The sequence below is a fragment of the Staurois parvus genome, unplaced genomic scaffold, assembly GCF_062004578.1.
Source record: "Staurois parvus isolate SC_StPar_1 unplaced genomic scaffold, SC_StPar_1.0 ptg000009l, whole genome shotgun sequence".
Lineage (NCBI taxonomy): Eukaryota > Metazoa > Chordata > Amphibia > Anura > Ranidae > Staurois > Staurois parvus.
In genome coordinates, this window is record NW_028317805.1 from 9,878,645 (window position 1) to 9,895,300 (window position 16,656).

The following is a 16,656-nucleotide window of genomic DNA, read 5'->3' on the forward strand; positions in this document are numbered from 1 at the left end:
CAGATCTGAAAGGCCCATCTCCGGCTATTACATAGCCCCGGGCATTTGTGTCTACATTGCTGCAGCCGACCGCTCTTTACATACCTCACTTACTCCCTAATCTATACTCAGAGCAGCCACACGTTATGTCCCATAGGAACCCCTCCATACAGCAGGGAATCCCACTGTGAAAATGTCTTTTTTTTAAATGCTCTGTACAGAATTAAATATTGAACAGAAATAAAGATAAACAAAGTTTTCCTAGTTTTACTGTGATATCAGTGAAAAGGTTCAGTGTGCATTTAAAATGGAAGGTGGCCATGACTTACTATAAATATCTATTCTCACATTTTTATACACCACCGACATATATTTATACTAGTAGATAATGTATACATACTCTATACATTTTTAACAAAATAAAATATTAACAAAAAGTGTGAGAACCCTTTTTTTTGTAAATCTTAAAGGGGTAGTAAACATTGCTTGGTGACTTGTACCTACAGGTAAGTCTATAATAAACCTGTAGGTACAAGAAATATCTCCAAACTGTGCACCATTTAGGAGATTTCTGCACACTGAAGGGATGGCATACCGAGTATGCTGTCCCTTTTGAGCGCTGGGCAGCGATTGTGGATCCTGTGCACATGTGCAAGAGTGACGTCATTGCAGCTCGGCCAAGCAAGCGGCCGAAGCCCAAGAATTCGGAAGGAAGAAGATGGAAGCCCTGAAAGCAGTGACAGCACGTTGTTGGACGGATTGATTTTAAGGTAAGTCTTTCATAATGTGTGAGTATGTGATGCATACTAGCACACACTGACATTAACTTGCAGGGGGAAAGTTTTTTTCTTTATTTTGCAGACTTTACTACAACTTTAACCCCTTTCTGCTGCCAAGTCCTGGCCCTTTAAGAGCTTTTAAATGCTCAGAGGCGGAGGAAGGCATTTGGGTCATGCAACCTCTGATTGGCTGTCACAGAGGTCACATGATTGGAGAGTGTCTGATCGCTAGTATGCTTCAGGTACTTTCCGGTACCGCCAGTGTCTTTGCTGGGAGTATACAGGGCGTGCACTCTAAGCATACAGAGTTGGTTATTATGGGCCGCATATATGCGGCCCCTTGGTGTTAAATACACCCACTGAGAGGCTGCATATATGCGCCACATCAGTGTGAAGAGGTTAAAGTGTATGTAAACACTAACAATGAACCTGTGGTCTGTTAAATATAACACTAAAAGCATTTGGTCATAACGGTTTGGTTATATCTGTATCTACACAATGCTTGAGAGGTAAGCTGCACTGTTGTGTAACAACTAAAGAGCAGAGATTTAGATTATTACAAATGGCCACTGATGACAGGTTCTCTTTAAGGTACCATATAAATGACATAGCAGTCACTTGATTTAACAACTTTTGACATAAACGGGCAATGATCTCATGTACAACGAGAACCTCATATCCCAACCTAGCTAGAAGATGTTCTGGGGTGATCAGAGACCACAGAAAGTCTACTTTGATTGCTACTCGTTTACCCACTTGGGTAAGCGGCACAGGTTTCCTCTCTATTCGTAAATGCTCTGCCAAGGCCCTGCTATTTAGCTAATCTTGCTACCTAGGGGCAGTCAAAATGTACACACACATCCAACTACCATCTAATATCTATTGACAGGCTCACATTATAGTAGGGAACTATAGAATGCAGTTCAGTTGAAGAAATGGCAAAAAAAATAAATTTGATGTGATGGTTTAAAATATATTAAAATCCCTCAGATGTGCACAGGCATGTAAAATACAGTTACAGTGCTTATTGCAATCTGGTATAAAAGATATCACTTGGGTAATAAGTGTGCAAGAAGAAGACAACAAAACGGTTATAAAATATTGACCTTCACACTTGGATAGGCCGCAGCAGAAGGTGGAGCTGGCAGCTTAGGACCAAAGAGCCTGCTGCCAAAATCATCAATTTCTAAAAATAACATAAATCATCACTTGGTAGATATCCCCTTTAACAGCAGCTGTTTGCTGATTTTCTACACTTATCCCGAGTTTGCACAAAGCTTCAAGCATGTAACTACAGCTATGGCAGCCTATGGGGGTGTAGGAAACACAGGGAGCCAGGTACAGTCTGTCTGCATAAAGATGTATTCAGGTAACAGTGGAATTTAAAAGAGAAAAAAAAAGAGAAAAAAAACAAATGTAACATTCATTAAAACTATTAGTGACTGCAGCATAATTTTATTTATAGACAGAAATCAGTAAATTTTAACTAAATTGACCTTGTGGCATTACATTTTCAAATGTGTCTTTACATAAAAAATATAATATAAACGTAATTCAAAGGCATTACAGCACAGTAAGTATACAGTGATATAGCACATAAAAGAAAGAAAAATAGGACCCTGGTGTGGCCTTTTTCTTCTCCCCAGCTCTTAATAGTTCATATCCAATCCAACTTCAGTGGCCAAAAAGTCCTACAGTTTTCTTTCTTTAAAAGTCAACCACAGCTATGTCTCCTGTCAGAATGCTGCAGAGAAGGATCCTTTCTTTCTGTAGGAAAGCAATAGTCTGATTGCAGAGGACAGACACACCCCTTGGTGAGTCCAAGGGAGAGCTCTCCAATCAACCGAGAACATGAGCTTTGCTGATTCCAGAACTTAAAGGTCTCACTCAGTAGGAGGCTAAACCTCTGCAATCAGACCATTGCCTCTCCACAGAACAAGGGTCCCACTCTGCAGCTGCTGGCAGGGGGCAGACCTTTTACTCAGGTTGTGGATGCTTTAAAGTGTTACTACACCCACAACAGTAAAATCAGTCTGTATATGCAGTAAAGAATGCTTGGTATATTCACTGTGGAACGTGTTAATCCTCTGCATAGTGTAAAAAGGCTGTTTGATCCAGTCTTCTCTGCCCCTCCTCTTATTCAAATGTCCGCGCTAATAAGACAGACTGAACCCGTAGCCCTTCTGCACATGCTCAGTTTAGTGTGTATTGTTAGAGGTGTTTTTTTTTTTTCTTGAGAGAGTGCGTGTGATCAGCAAAGAGCCAATCAGCACCGTCCAGACAGAGGTCATGGATTCTGCATCCTACTAGAGCAGAATGAAAACTCCTACAAGCTTTAACCAGTGCTCTGCTGGACACTGATAGATGTCACAAGACTGCTCTTAATGCTGATGAGAAAAGGTATTTAGCAGTTTATATTTATTAAACTGTGTTTCCATGTTGTGTGTATTGTGGGAGACCAGATATAGTGAATGCAGGGTCCTGGGTTTAGTAACACTTTAAGTAAACAAAATGTAAAGCACAGACCACCTTTTGTTTTGAAGTACCTGGAATATCTTTAGTGCAATGTAAGCTGTGCTGTCACTTGCGGTAATGCAGTGGAAGGGGTGGGCGCAAATACCAATCTTTCCACAGTGTCAGTTCCTGATATGCAAATGAGCTTTTCTAATGCAAGTAACCAATGTAAAACCAAGCAAATGTAGACAAAATGATATAAGCATCTCCAGAAATTTTAAATAATATGCTGCTTTTTAAATTAAGCAGGGTAGTACTACACTCTGCAATGATTTTTTTTTTATATGGCAGCACAATATACTGTTTTCTTCTTTCAGAGCACTGCTTATGTACCCAGTACTGGAGCAAGGATTCTGACGTACTGTGATAGTATGCCACTCTGTGTCCCGGGGGGTACACTGTCTCCCTCCCTCTACATACTATAACAACGCACAGAGCTGCATGGGTGAGCCAGCACTAGCTCACTATTATGTAACATCTTTTTCGCATCTGCTGCACAATTTCAGCCCTCCTGGGGATTACTGTATGATCACAAAGCGGAATTACGTAAATTCAGTAGACAAATATAAGCTTTACTCACAAAATGTGGACAGATCAGTTAAATAGTCATAATGGTTTTTGTTTTGTTTTTTTTTTTTGCAACATCATCCTACAAATGCCATCTATGGACCTTTGGGAGAAAATTAAATTAAAAATAAAGGTGCAATTAAATGTGCAAGCTATAAAAGCTAATGGAACACTAGATCTACCTTAGTATCTGCTCAGAGACGTGCTTATTCTTAAACTTCGGGGGCAATTCAAGCAGTGGTTTTACCGTGAAACACTGAATATCTGATTGTCAGAAAGTAAAGGAAAATGCTGGGAAAATCATTTCCATCTTTGAAAAATGTGTATCTAAATCCAAAAGGTTTTTTGTTTTTCCATCTTGGATAATCAAGGAAGGGGTTACCAGCCCTTGTCAAGTTTTTCTTGTGGTCTGTATTCCCACTGAGGAAATTTACTGTGTTATTTGTCCTAGTAATCATTGTCACCAGGACTGAAAGTGAGAAAACCCAACATTTTAAGTTTTCACTGGAACAAGACTAGAGGGGAAATCTGCCCATGGCAGAGCTGTTCCAGTGAAATCAGTTTGAGACAAGATTTCCCTTAGTTTGAAGAGATCTCCTCTCATTTCCTAATGTGTTATGACACAGGAAACAAAGGAAAATCCCCCCAATAGGACAAAAACAGAATAAGAAAAAAAGTTTTTGTTTTAGACATAATGAAGGGAATTTAACAAAACTGGAGCAGAAAGAATCTGGAGCAAGTGTGCATAAAAACCAATCAGCTTCTCTTTGCTCAGTTAGGCTTCAAAAATGAAAGATAAAAGCTGACTGGTTTCCACACAAAGCTGCTAAAGATTTTGGCTGCTCCAGTTTTGATAAATTCTCCTTATACTTTTAAAGTTGCAGCCAGAGGGTAGCTGGTTCTAACCATAAAGACAAAGCTTGCACCTGCTGATGGACACCAATTTTAAGAGAACCTGTTACTGTAACAAAGGACCTTTAGGGGAGACATGAATGGAAATACTACTGGGTGAACTTAATGACGTCAACTTGGCAAATCACTGTGTTTTAGAGCAACAGAAAACTTTGGGCACTGCTCAAATGCAATGCACGGTTTTGGATGTTCCATTCATGGTATATATAGAATAACTCTGAGTTAATTTATTTAAAACATGAGTGACACATACAAATGAGTGCAGTGGGTGTTTTGAAGAAAGTAGCTTTTCTGTATTAGTGTCAACAGGTTATAAAAATGTGTTATGCTTTATACATCTCACCATTAGATCTCCACTACTTTGTTACCCATTGTGCTTCTGTTCATTATTCTACATGCATAATACCCTGATAAAATCACAAGGTAAGCCACAGCAAAGATACAGTACAACAAGTGCCAGAATATCGCTTCACAGTAGCTAGTCATTTTCCCCTCTTACCAAAGTCTACAGGAAACAATTGGCACCAACTGTAGACTACCACTGCTAGTGAGAATAAGCAGTACCGATGCTCACACATCTATCAGCCATTAACTACCACAGTCCCTGATTGTTGCTAAACAAAGGACCTAAACTTGTCCTTTTCGCATGATGGTCTATATACAAACTGTAATGTTTATTAAAAATGTGCACAGGGCTACAACATACAGCATCGTGGCCACCAATTACAATAACTTCAGACCTGTGTTAAGAGAAGCAAAAAGTGATTTTCTGACTGGTGGCTGTGGGTTACTACATTATGTCATTCCTTATTTAGTAGAAGCCAACATTCTTTATATTCAAGGATACACTGTCCAGTAGAGTTCTTGATGTCATCTCCTGGTGGAGAAGTCGTCTTCATCTTTTCCGCATTGGGAAACTGGGTTAGCAGCCGAGCCTCAAAGTCTTCCCGTCGCTCGTACTCTTTCCCTCTGTAGATGAACACTTTGTTCTGAAAAACAGAAGGGAAAAACAGATTTAAGTGTGCAGATCACACAACCCAAAAAAAATGTTCTTCTTCCTTCAATTCTTAAGTCCCAAATAATAATAATAATACTGGACCTTGTACATTAAAGTGCCTTGCAAAAGAATTTGTTCAGAGGTCAAACAAAAATGCTATTTTCTGTGGTCTTTTGTATTTGTTTAACTTATGTTAAGATAGCTAACTGAGAAGATATCATATTAAATGGATTTGTTTCCTTTTCTGATGCAGAATGGCAGTAGTGAGTTTATGCGTTTGTTATTTCAGAGCAAGATGCAAAATCCGAAGTTTAAATTCCCACACTCTGATTGGCTACTTAATATGATTACTACTTGACAATGAAAGCATGGGAACTAAACCATGGGAATCTCCTCCAATCCCATGGTCCAGTTATTCCTACTATTCTTTTATAGATGTAGCTATTCAGTAAGTGGAAGTGTCAGGAATCAAGGAATGACCAGAAAGGTGTGGACTGACACAGGGAAACGCAGGTCTCAGGTACAATACAATACAGGTTATTATTAGCCACCCAGATATATATATATATATATATATATATATAAACGCACAGTGAACAAACTAACCTTCAACTAATCTTAGGAGGTGAAGGAACACAGGCGTAGTCAGGGCTGGAGAGGTGGAATGGTCAGGTCGGCCGTAGGGTTCTGTAACGACTGCCTGGTGGTACCTCTAGCGGTCCTCAGGGCAGGATTCCCCAGGGCGCGGAGTCTAAGCCCCAGTCTGCCTTTTCACCAGAGCCCCTGGTGGTGGGGATGGACTTGGCGCAGGACTGAGACCAGGTCGCGGCCCCTGAGTACACCTGCTAGTGGTAGGGGGATCCGCCAGAGGTATGTGCAGGTACGGCTGGATCCGTGCAGGATGGATGGATGGCAGAGTAGTTAGCGTGGTCAGACAAGCCGGGTCGGTAGCGGTGGAGGCAGATCAGTACAGAGCAGCAGGCAAAGAGCAAACGGGTCACAAGCCAAGGTACAGCAACAGGAGGTCAAACAGCATAGGAGTAGGCAGAAGAATAGTCAGGGATGAGCCAGTAGTCAGAACAGGAGACGGTCAACAGAGATCAGGATCAAGCCGGGTCAGCAACGAAGCAGGAACACAGGGTACAGAGGCTCATGGGAAAACATACACCAAGGCCCAGAGCACAGGCCTGGTCATGCCTTATATACACCTTTCTACAATCAGCCCCAGGTTTGGCTGATTGTGAGCTTCTGGCTGCTAAGAGCACCCGCTGGTCAGCTCTGGTACTGCAGCCCACACGGCAGGTGAGTTCCACCACCAGTGCTGAGAGCACCCGCTGGTCAGCTCTGGTACTGCAGCCCACACGGCAGGCGAGTCCCACCACCAGTGCTGAGTCCATTCCTGACAGGAAGCACTCCTGCAATCTTTCTTGGCAAATTTCATTAAATTTCTACGGAAAGGTCGTCTATCATGTGTCTCAATATTCGAACGATAGACGGCCTCTTCAAAGGAATGAATAGGATTTTTCTGCTTATCCATGGGCTGCACAGTGTGGATCTGGCAGGAGCATAGATAGGTGAGTATAAGTCTTTGAGCAGCAGTGCTGAAGGAAGAGGAAGCCAAATAAAAGAATAACTGTACAAACATATGGTTATTGTTTACCACTGACAAGGTGTGTGGGGGAAAAAAGAAACTGTCTGGAATGGATTAAGTAAAGAGATAAAGTATATATCTTGGGTTTGTGTTAAATGTGTATTTCTCTGAAATAAAGTTAAACTAAAGTGAGCATCAGCTTCAACCTCAACCTTTTAAAAATGTTTATAAATAATATGGAGTTTGGGATTAAAAGTACCATTTCCGTGTTTGCAGATGATGCCAAGCTATGCAGTGGAATAACATCCTGAAAGGATGTCTCTAATTTACAAGCCAACCTCAATGAACTGTTTAATGGGGCAACTATGCGGCAAATGAGGTTTAATGTTGATAAATGTAAAGTTATGCACTGGGGGCGAATTCAAAATTTTTAAGCTACAGACTAGAGGAATCAGAGGTGACTATAATTTACAAACTCAACCTCCATGTCCCCACTCACATCCAGTACTTTTATGGTATGATCATTTCCCTTCAGTTGATGTTGTTTTGGGCACTGAAGTTTCAGTACCAAAAATTCTAGAGCACAGATATTCTGCACAAATTACTTACACAGCAGGTGATATTTCTGTGCAAGTCATATCGAAGAAAGCCAATTGGAAGTAGGTTCTTCTGTTTTATCCCTAACCTGATATGATCCATAAAACCTCAACCTAACTTACCCCTAGCCCTACAGCCAGGTACACACGGTAAGTTTTTTTTTCGTTCAGTCCAGTGGGCTGAACGAATGAGCAGCTTACAAGGAGGTCTCTGTACTATTTGATATTAGTACAGTGATCTCCCCGCTGTGCTATTGTGTTCTGACAGGGGGACTGTCCCCTTGCCAGAATATTCCAGTCAGTGCTCGCGGCCATCGACTAAGAGCGCTGATCAGATGCCGATTGGCTGCGGATTTTCCAGCATGCTCATTCAACAGAAGCTGGTTGGGAATTTGGCTTCTGTCAAACAAGAACTTGTACAAACTGGATGAATGTTGGCCCTGTGTGTACAAGGCTTAACTATGAATCTAAACTCACCTGGTCCTAAACATAAACCTAGCTTCACAATGTCCCCCCAACTACACACTAGCCCTAAACATAACCTCACCTGGCCCCTAACCATAAAATTTCAATCCATACCCTAACCTACAACCTAACCCATAACCTCACCTAGTCCCTTAAACCTAAACATAACACCATAAGCTCTTAAATGCAGCCCAACCCGTTATCTCACTTGGCCCCTAAGCCTCAACCTAACTTTACCTGCCCCCCAAAAAACCTAATCTCAGCCAATATCCTAGTTGCAAGATAAATACGGTATACTGTCATTAAATTACATTTTATTATGGAAATGCTAGTACAATTAACCGCTTTCCCACCACCCTATTGTAGAATTACTGCTACAGGGTGGCAGGGATGCGCAAAATCATGCATATATACATGATTTGCATTTACTAGTAGGGGGCACGTGTGCGCCGCCCTGCCCATGCCGCTGTTAGTGGCTACGGATGTCAATCACCTGATCCCGGCTGGAGATTCCCTGCCAGCACCCGGCGATTGCCGAGTAACACTGACAGGGGAGAGACCTGTGTGTAAACAACAGAGGTCTCTCTCCTGCCAGCAATAACACACTGCTGTGTATTTCTCTGCACAGCAGCATGTTTCCCTAGTATAACACACACAGCACATTATGTAACACAGCACCCTTTGATTGACCCAGATGTTAACCCCTTCATGCCCAGTGTCATTAGTACAGTGTCAGTGCTTTTTATTAGCACTGATCACTGTATTAGTGTCATTGGGACATCAGTGGCAGTTAGTTCCCACCCAGTGTCAGAATGGCCGCCGCAGTCCTGCAATAAGTCACTGATTGCCACCATTACTAGTATAAAAAAAAATACAAATAAAAATTCCAGTATATACACCACAATTTGTAAATGCTAGAACTTTCACGTAAACCAATTAATTTACGTGTATTGGGATTTTGTTTTAGCAAAGACATGTAGAAGAATACATTTTGACCTATATTTATGACAAAATTAGATTTTTTAATTTTTTTTACTGGATATGTTTTATAAGCAAAAAATATTGTTTTTTTTTTCAAAATTGTCGGTCTTTTTTTGTTTATAGCGCAAAAAATAAAATGCAATCAAATACCACCAAAAGAAAGCTTTATTTGTGGGGAAAAAAAAACATACATGTATAGTGATGCATGACTGCACAATTGTCAGTTTATGTAATGCAGCGCAGTATTGCAAAAAACAGCCTGGTCAGGAAGGGGTGTAAATCCTCTGGAGGTCAAATGGTTAATCAGTGGATAATTCAAATACATTTTGGCACCAACATGCAAAAACTCTAACTTGTGTTGCTGAAAGATGTACTACGAAACCTATATGCCAAAAACAGGAGTTATAACTGGAGTTTCCTTTAAAAAGCAAATCCAGAGAACAAGTTCAACCAAATCAAGAACGTCTAATGCTTTCCAGGAAATATGCCACCATGGTAAATCCACTTCCCATCAGTCCACCTTAATTTGTATTCAATGTAATCCACTCCTGTGTTGGTGGGTCTGCTTCTCGAAGCATGTGCTGTGCAAAATTCCCTCTCTCTGCTTGACATGTCACCAATCAGACTCAACGATTTAAAACAGTTCTGCACCTCTGTGGCTGTGAGAAATGTCTACTGACGCTTAGATATATCAAGCTCTCTGTAGCTGAGTGACAGCAATGAACAAGTAGTGGGTGTTTTTAAGAGACACCTCCCCTCCATTATAAATTGGCAATTCAAACAGGTTGAACAGATTACCAGCAAAAGGGAACAAGGTAAACTGTTGAATTAAGATGAAGCTGTAGTGCCACAATGTTCCTTCTATTTCATTCATTTGGAATGCTGGAGGGAGTGTTCCTTTAAGAACGGAAGAGAGATTTTTTTTTTTTTTTTAATCTGGCAATCTAAATACTGTGCTAATACAAACAGCCAGCAGACACAAACATGCCTTGCCCATGTGACCTTTATTTAATGTTTGCAGCTCAATATTAGTGGCAATCCTGGCAGAAATAAAACAGGGTATTAACGTATTTAATAAGATTGCCAGCAGGCAATGGATTCCTACTTTTGCTGACCTACTTCTGTACAAATTTTAACTTATTGCAGCTTTCGTACACACTAAAAAAAAAAAAAAACCCTTCCAGTGAGTTATATAAGGTGAATTCATCAAACATAAATGCACAAAAAGTAAATTATTGACAAGGGTGCCAAAGACAAATTGAAAGCAGAAGGCCAAGAAAGCTTGTTTAAAAAAAAAAAAAGAAAAAAAAACCTCTGTCAGCAATGCATTACAGAGGCAATCAAACATTACCACTACCCTGCTAAAGTACGATAGTGACAAAACGACCCCTTACACAATGTTTTGTGAAACATACTAAATGTGTTCCGGCACACATGCAGACCTGTTGGATTGTGAAGGAAAATTAGGCTCGGAAAAATAAAGACGTCCTAAATGCAATTCCCAGCCGGCATCATTCACTCCTCTAACACACACGTTATATGTCTAAGCTGCAGAATTACTTGTTGGGCCTACAGATTGAATTTCTACACAGTCCAGATAGCTGGTGGCAGGGTGTTGCCTGATGCTGCAGAGATACTTAACCATTCTCTGCCATTCCACAAATAGATTCATAGCACAACGGAATTTTTTTCTTACAGTGAAAAAAGCTGATTAATTTAATGGATTACTGAGACACGCTCTCTTCAAAGGACCACTAAATATATAAAAAAGATGAGTCTTACATGAAAAAGCTTTTAAAGAAAAAATTTGATATAATTATGGTCATAGTCAGCTGGAAATTTCTTGCTTTACCTTAAAGACGGACTGGTGTATTCTGAACCCAAAATCGTGTATTTAATCTCAACTCTACTTGACCGTTGATTCCTGTTATTTATTTTTTTACTTACCCTAAGAAATGTTGGAAATCCTTGTCCATAATATCCAACTGCAAAGTAATCAGGCTTTGGTCGAATGACTTTCACAATGTTTTCAAAGAACTGTGCTTGCTTTTTCTGGAAGGGGGAAGAAAAATGAAAGTTGGAGAAGCCATTGTGAAGATTAATAAGCACATTGTGTAGAGGCAGTTGTTGCTGGAAGAAGCTGTGTTATGAGAAAAGTCTATTAACTGCTATGATTCCAATAACATACTGCTTAGTTGTGTGGCAGCCTTTTTAAAGGTACAGTGTGAATAAAGGTTTGGAAAACACGTCCCACCTAAATTTCTATCCAAGAGCAAGGGGTGCAAATGGAACCAGAACTGATTGTAGATATGAAAGATAACCATCTAAGGGACCCTGTTAGGTTAAAAAATATGTACTGTATATAAAAGGTCTCAGCAACAGAAGAGCATTTATACTCACCTCTTTGGTAGACTGTACCTCTTGTCCTCATTCTGTTATAGCTCGTTTAGACAGGAGGCAGCCTCTAATGCCCCACTGAAAAGACAGCTGTGGTGTATCACTTTTCAGAGGGCAGTACAGCTACAGCTGTTGCGCATTCAGGAATTCATACAGTAGTTGTCTAAGTGCCTGTTTCTTTTTTTTTTCCAGCCGCAATCACAGGCCAAGCATTTGGATTGTGGTTGCAGCAAGACCCCATGTGCTTGAATGGGTCACGTTTGGCAAGATACTGCCAAAATCAGGTGTTATGTACAAAGATGGCCAATGACCATGTTAACCTGCAGCTCGGTGGCTGGGCATGTGGTAAAATGACAACTCAACCACCTGTTTTTACTGCTTCTTAAACACCTGTGTAAATGTGCTCTTACAAAGCTGTGTCTCCTGCTGCACTGTGGCTCCATTTCATAGCTGGCAACATTCCCAAAAAGTTTTTAGGAAAACTTTTTTCTGTAGGCGGAGTATTATTTTAATTAGGGGTGGGGGCTTTCATTAGTGGGTGTGGCCAAGCCACAGCAAAAAATATGGGCGTGGTTGAAAGTGCCAGCCTATATCCTCAGTATAGACCGTCCGCAATACAGGCCCCCTCTTAGTACAGACCACCCCTTCCTTGTCTTCCCCCTCCACCTTAGTACAGACTCAACCCCCTTCCAGCCCCCCCCTTCCAGAAGCTCGCAGCCTCTCTTGGATTCCCATGACAGAGCTCAGGCAGTGCCTCACTTGGTCCCCATCTTCTGTCACCTGCCATGTGAGTCCCTTTTTCCGGGGGTGACACCGCCCACCTGAAAAATGCCACCCAAGGCAAACGCCTTATTTGCCTAGAGGTAAATACTACAGCAACTCATAGGGATTAACAACCCTGTGACACAATTGCTCAGTATTTTGCACAGCAAAGCAGCTTTTGAAGTAAGAAGTGGACCATGAAGATCACGTGGCCTCATTTTTACTTAAACTATTGATTTTTTTTGTTTTTAATGTATGTACCAGGATCTTTTTCCGATGCTTTTTGTCCACCTGAAAGTTGTTTTGCTGCATATTCTGTAACAATGGCCTTTGCAAGATCTGTCATATCACAATTTAAATAAAGCCTTTCAAGTAAAATTACTACAATAATATTTCACAATAACAGCAACAACAACTATGGCCATCAATGTCAGAAACAAAACTCACCAGCAGTTCACTCAGCTGTTCATAGTCAAACATCTCATTCTCATATTGCTCAGCCAGCTCTTTGCCGAGGGTGATAGCTTCCTCCCACATCTGTTCAGACAATACAGATTACAAAGGAAAAAAGTCATGTATGAAATAAAAATCAAGACATTTTTTGTAAGGAATGCAAACTAATCGAAACACAGCTCGGTTTTCCCACAGACTGCGCGGAGAGTGGAGTGCACAAATTTTGTCTGAGAGTTGCTTAATTTATATTGATGGAGAAATTGAGTAAAGCAAATGTGAGCTTGGTTCTGGACACAGTACTCACTACACTGGATTTAATACTATTATATGGTACTTATTATGTCAGAAATTGTAACTGCACTATGCAAACCCACTTTTATTATTATTATTATTATACAGTATTTATATAGCGCCAAAAAGTTTGCTCAGCGCTGTACATTATAGTGGAGGACAGTACATGAGACAATACAGTAACAATACAATACACAAGAGGTTCGAGGGCCCTTCTCCTTGGAGCTTACAATCTAGGAGGGAGGGGATAGTGGTACAGGAGGAAATGGCTGTGGGGGATGGAGTGGTAGGAGGAGTGGAGGAGATCGGCTGTTAGGTGAGGGTGGGGTAGGCTTTTCTGAAGAGATGGGTTTTCAGGGTGCACCTAAAGGTGAGGAGGGTAGGCGACAGTCTGATGGATTGGGGTAGTGAGTTCCAGAGGATGGGGGAAGACCTGGAGAAGTCCTGGAGTCAGGCATGGGAGGAGGAGACCAGGGAACTGGAGAGTAGGAGGTCTTGTGAGGAGCGAAGAGTACGTGTTGGGTGGTATTTGGATATCAGGCCGGTGAGGTAGTTTGGGGCAGTATTATGAATAGCTTTGTACGTCAATGTTAGTAGTTTGAATTTTATGCATTGGGCAATCGGAAGCCAGTGGAGGGAATGACAGAGGGGGGTGGCGGATACGGAGCGGTTGGTAAGGTGGATGAGTCTGGCCGCTGAGTTCAGGATAGACTGAAGCGGGGAGAGTCTGTGATGAGGTAAGCCGGTGAGGAGGGAGTTGCAGTAGCTGAGTTGTGAGATAATAAGGGAGTGAATGAGTTGTTTAGTAGTGTCTGGGGTTAGGAACTAACGTATTTTGGAGATGTTGCGGAGGTGGAGCCTGCATGAATTTGCCAGCGATTAGACATGGGGCTGGATGGATAGGTTGGAGTCTAGAGTGACATCTAGAACTTTCGCTTGCGGGGTGGGACTGATGGTGGTATTATTGGTCATGATGGAGAGGTTGGGGGGGGCACAGGCTGGGGGGAAAACTAGGAGCTCGGTTTTGGAAAGGTTTAATTTGAGGAAGTGGAGTGACATCCAGTGTGATATGTCGTTCAGTAGGCAGGTGATTCGGGCGGAGAGTGAAGGGGTGAGGCAAGGGATAGAGAGGTAGATTTGCGTGTCATCGGCGTAGGGGTGGTAGTTGAAGCCGTGGGAGTGTATCAGTTTGCCAAGGAAGGAGGTGTAGATGGAGAGGAGAAGAGAAGGAGCCGGAGGACAGAGCCTTGGGGGACCCCAACAGAGAGGGGGAGCAAGGGGGAGATGGCAACATTAAAGGTAACACTGAAGGAGCGTTGAGATAGATAGGAGGAGAGCCAGGAGAGAGCGGAGTCTCTGATGCCAAGGGAGTATAGTTTTTTAAGGAGGAGGGAGTGGTCAACTGTGTCGAAGGTTGAGGAGTAGGAGGACTGAGTAGTGGACATTAGCTTTGATGGTTAGCAGGTCGTTGGTGAGTTTGAGTAGGGCAGTTTCGGTGGAGTGTAGGGGACAGAAGCCAGACTGTAGGGGGATCAAGGAGGTTGTTGTCGTTGAGGTGGGAGCTTAGGCGATTATAGACTAAGCGCTCGAGGAGTTTGGATGTAAATGGCAGGAGGGAGATGGGTCTAAGGTTGTTCAGGTCGGTGGGGTCCAGGGAGGGTTTTTTTGATTATGGGGGTGATGTGCGCGTGCTTTAGGGGGGAGGGGAATGAGCCAGTAGAGAGGGAGAGATTGAAGATGTGGGTGAGGGAGCGTAGGATGGAGGAGGAGGGTGACCATAGGAGTTCTGTGGGGACAGGGTCAAGGGAGCAGGTGGTGAGGCGGGCTTCAGAGAAGACCTTAGTGACCTCTTCAGTGGTAGCAAAGTCGAAGGAGTGGAGTGTTGGGGGGGTTTTAGTGTGCGGGATGTTAGGTGGGGTGGGGGTCTGGGCAGTTGCAAGGTTAGAGGAGAAGAGTGTTGAGGTGGTTATCATGGGAGGGAGGCTAGGTGGGGTGGAGGTCTGAGCATTGGCGATGTCCCTACGGATAGCGTCAATCTTGTTTTGGAAGTGGTTAGAAATCTCATGGGCGGTGAGTGAGGTACTGGGTGGAGGTGGGGGGGGGGCAGAGGAAGGCAGATTTGTATAGGGTGAACACTTGTTGGCATCTGGTTTTGTGCCATAATCGATCCAGCGCACGACTGCGTCGTTTAAGATTCTTGGTGTGGTCGTTCTGCCAGGGTTGAAGCGGTTGGGGTCTAATGCTACGTGTGGTTAGGGGTGCTAAGGAGTCTAGGGCGGCTGACAGCGAGTTGTTATACGCAGTAGTGGCCAGGTCAGGGCAGGACAGTGGAAGGATACTGTCGTAAAGTCGGTCAGGTGGAGGAGTTGGGGTGTAGCCGGGTTATTGATGTTGATAGGGATATTGAAGTCTCCAAGGATGATGGTGGGTAGCTCTGAGGAGAGGAAGAAAGGTAACCAGGTGATCTGTGGAAAACTGCATTCAAATGTGGACCTTAAAAGATAAGGGGAATGTGAGTGGTACACCCTTGAGAAAGGGTGGGACCACCCTTATTATTGGGAGGAAGTCCCCCTTACGAGCTAAAGCCCATTTATACTGAAGGAAATAAGTATTTAATCCCCTGCTGATTTTGAATGTTTGTCCACTCACAAAGAAATGATCAGTCTAAAAATTGAATGGTAGGTGTTTTGTAACACTGAGAGACAGAATAGCAACAAAAAAACAAAAAGAAATGCATGTCTAACAAATTATGCACTGATTTGCATGTTCATGAGGGAAATAAGTATATGATCCCTTATCATTCAGCAGGATTTCTGGCTACCAGGTGTCTTTTATACAGGTAACAAGCTGAGAATAGAAGCAGTCTCTTAAAGGGAGTGCTGCTAATCTCATTTTGTTACCTGTACACAAGACACTTGTCCACAAGAGCAATCAGATTCCAAACTCTCCACCATGGCACAGACCAAAGAGCTGTTCAAGGATGTCAGTGACAAGATTTTAGACCTACACAAGGCTGGTCTTGGCTTCAAAACTATAGCCAAGCAGCTTGGTGAGAAGGTGACAACAGTTGGTGCAATCATTCCATTCACAAATGGAAGAAACACAAAACACCTGTCAGTCTCCCTAGGTCTGGTGCACCATGCAAGATCTCCCCTCATGGAGTGTCAATGATCATGAGAACAGTGAGGAATCATACCAGAACTAGGCAGCTGGGACCACAGTCACCAAGAAAACAATTGATAACACACTACACCGACAAGGTATGAAATCCTGCAGTGGCCGCAAGGTCCCTCTGCTCAAGAAAGCACATGTTCAGTTTGCCACTGAACAACTGAATGATGCAGAGGAGGACTAGTCGAAAGTGTTGTGGTC

At 42.5% G+C, this 16,656-nt stretch overlaps 1 protein-coding gene across 2 annotated transcripts in view; it reads right to left on the bottom strand.

The window, feature by feature from the left end:
* The window catches only part of DOCK1 (dedicator of cytokinesis 1), a 536,657-nt gene that overhangs the window by 51,390 nt on the left and 468,611 nt on the right, over window positions 1-16,656 (bottom strand). For both annotated transcript variants that reach the window (XM_089669568.1, XM_089669578.1), the window contains exons 39-42: window positions 12,988-13,077; window positions 11,329-11,433; window positions 5,599-5,740; window positions 4,022-4,103 (exon numbers count right to left, since the gene is read on the bottom strand). In XM_089669568.1, the coding sequence (XP_089525694.1) occupies window positions 4,022-4,103; window positions 5,599-5,740; window positions 11,329-11,433; window positions 12,988-13,077 (419 nt within the window). The remainder of the gene's footprint in view (window positions 1-4,021; window positions 4,104-5,598; window positions 5,741-11,328; window positions 11,434-12,987; window positions 13,078-16,656) is intronic.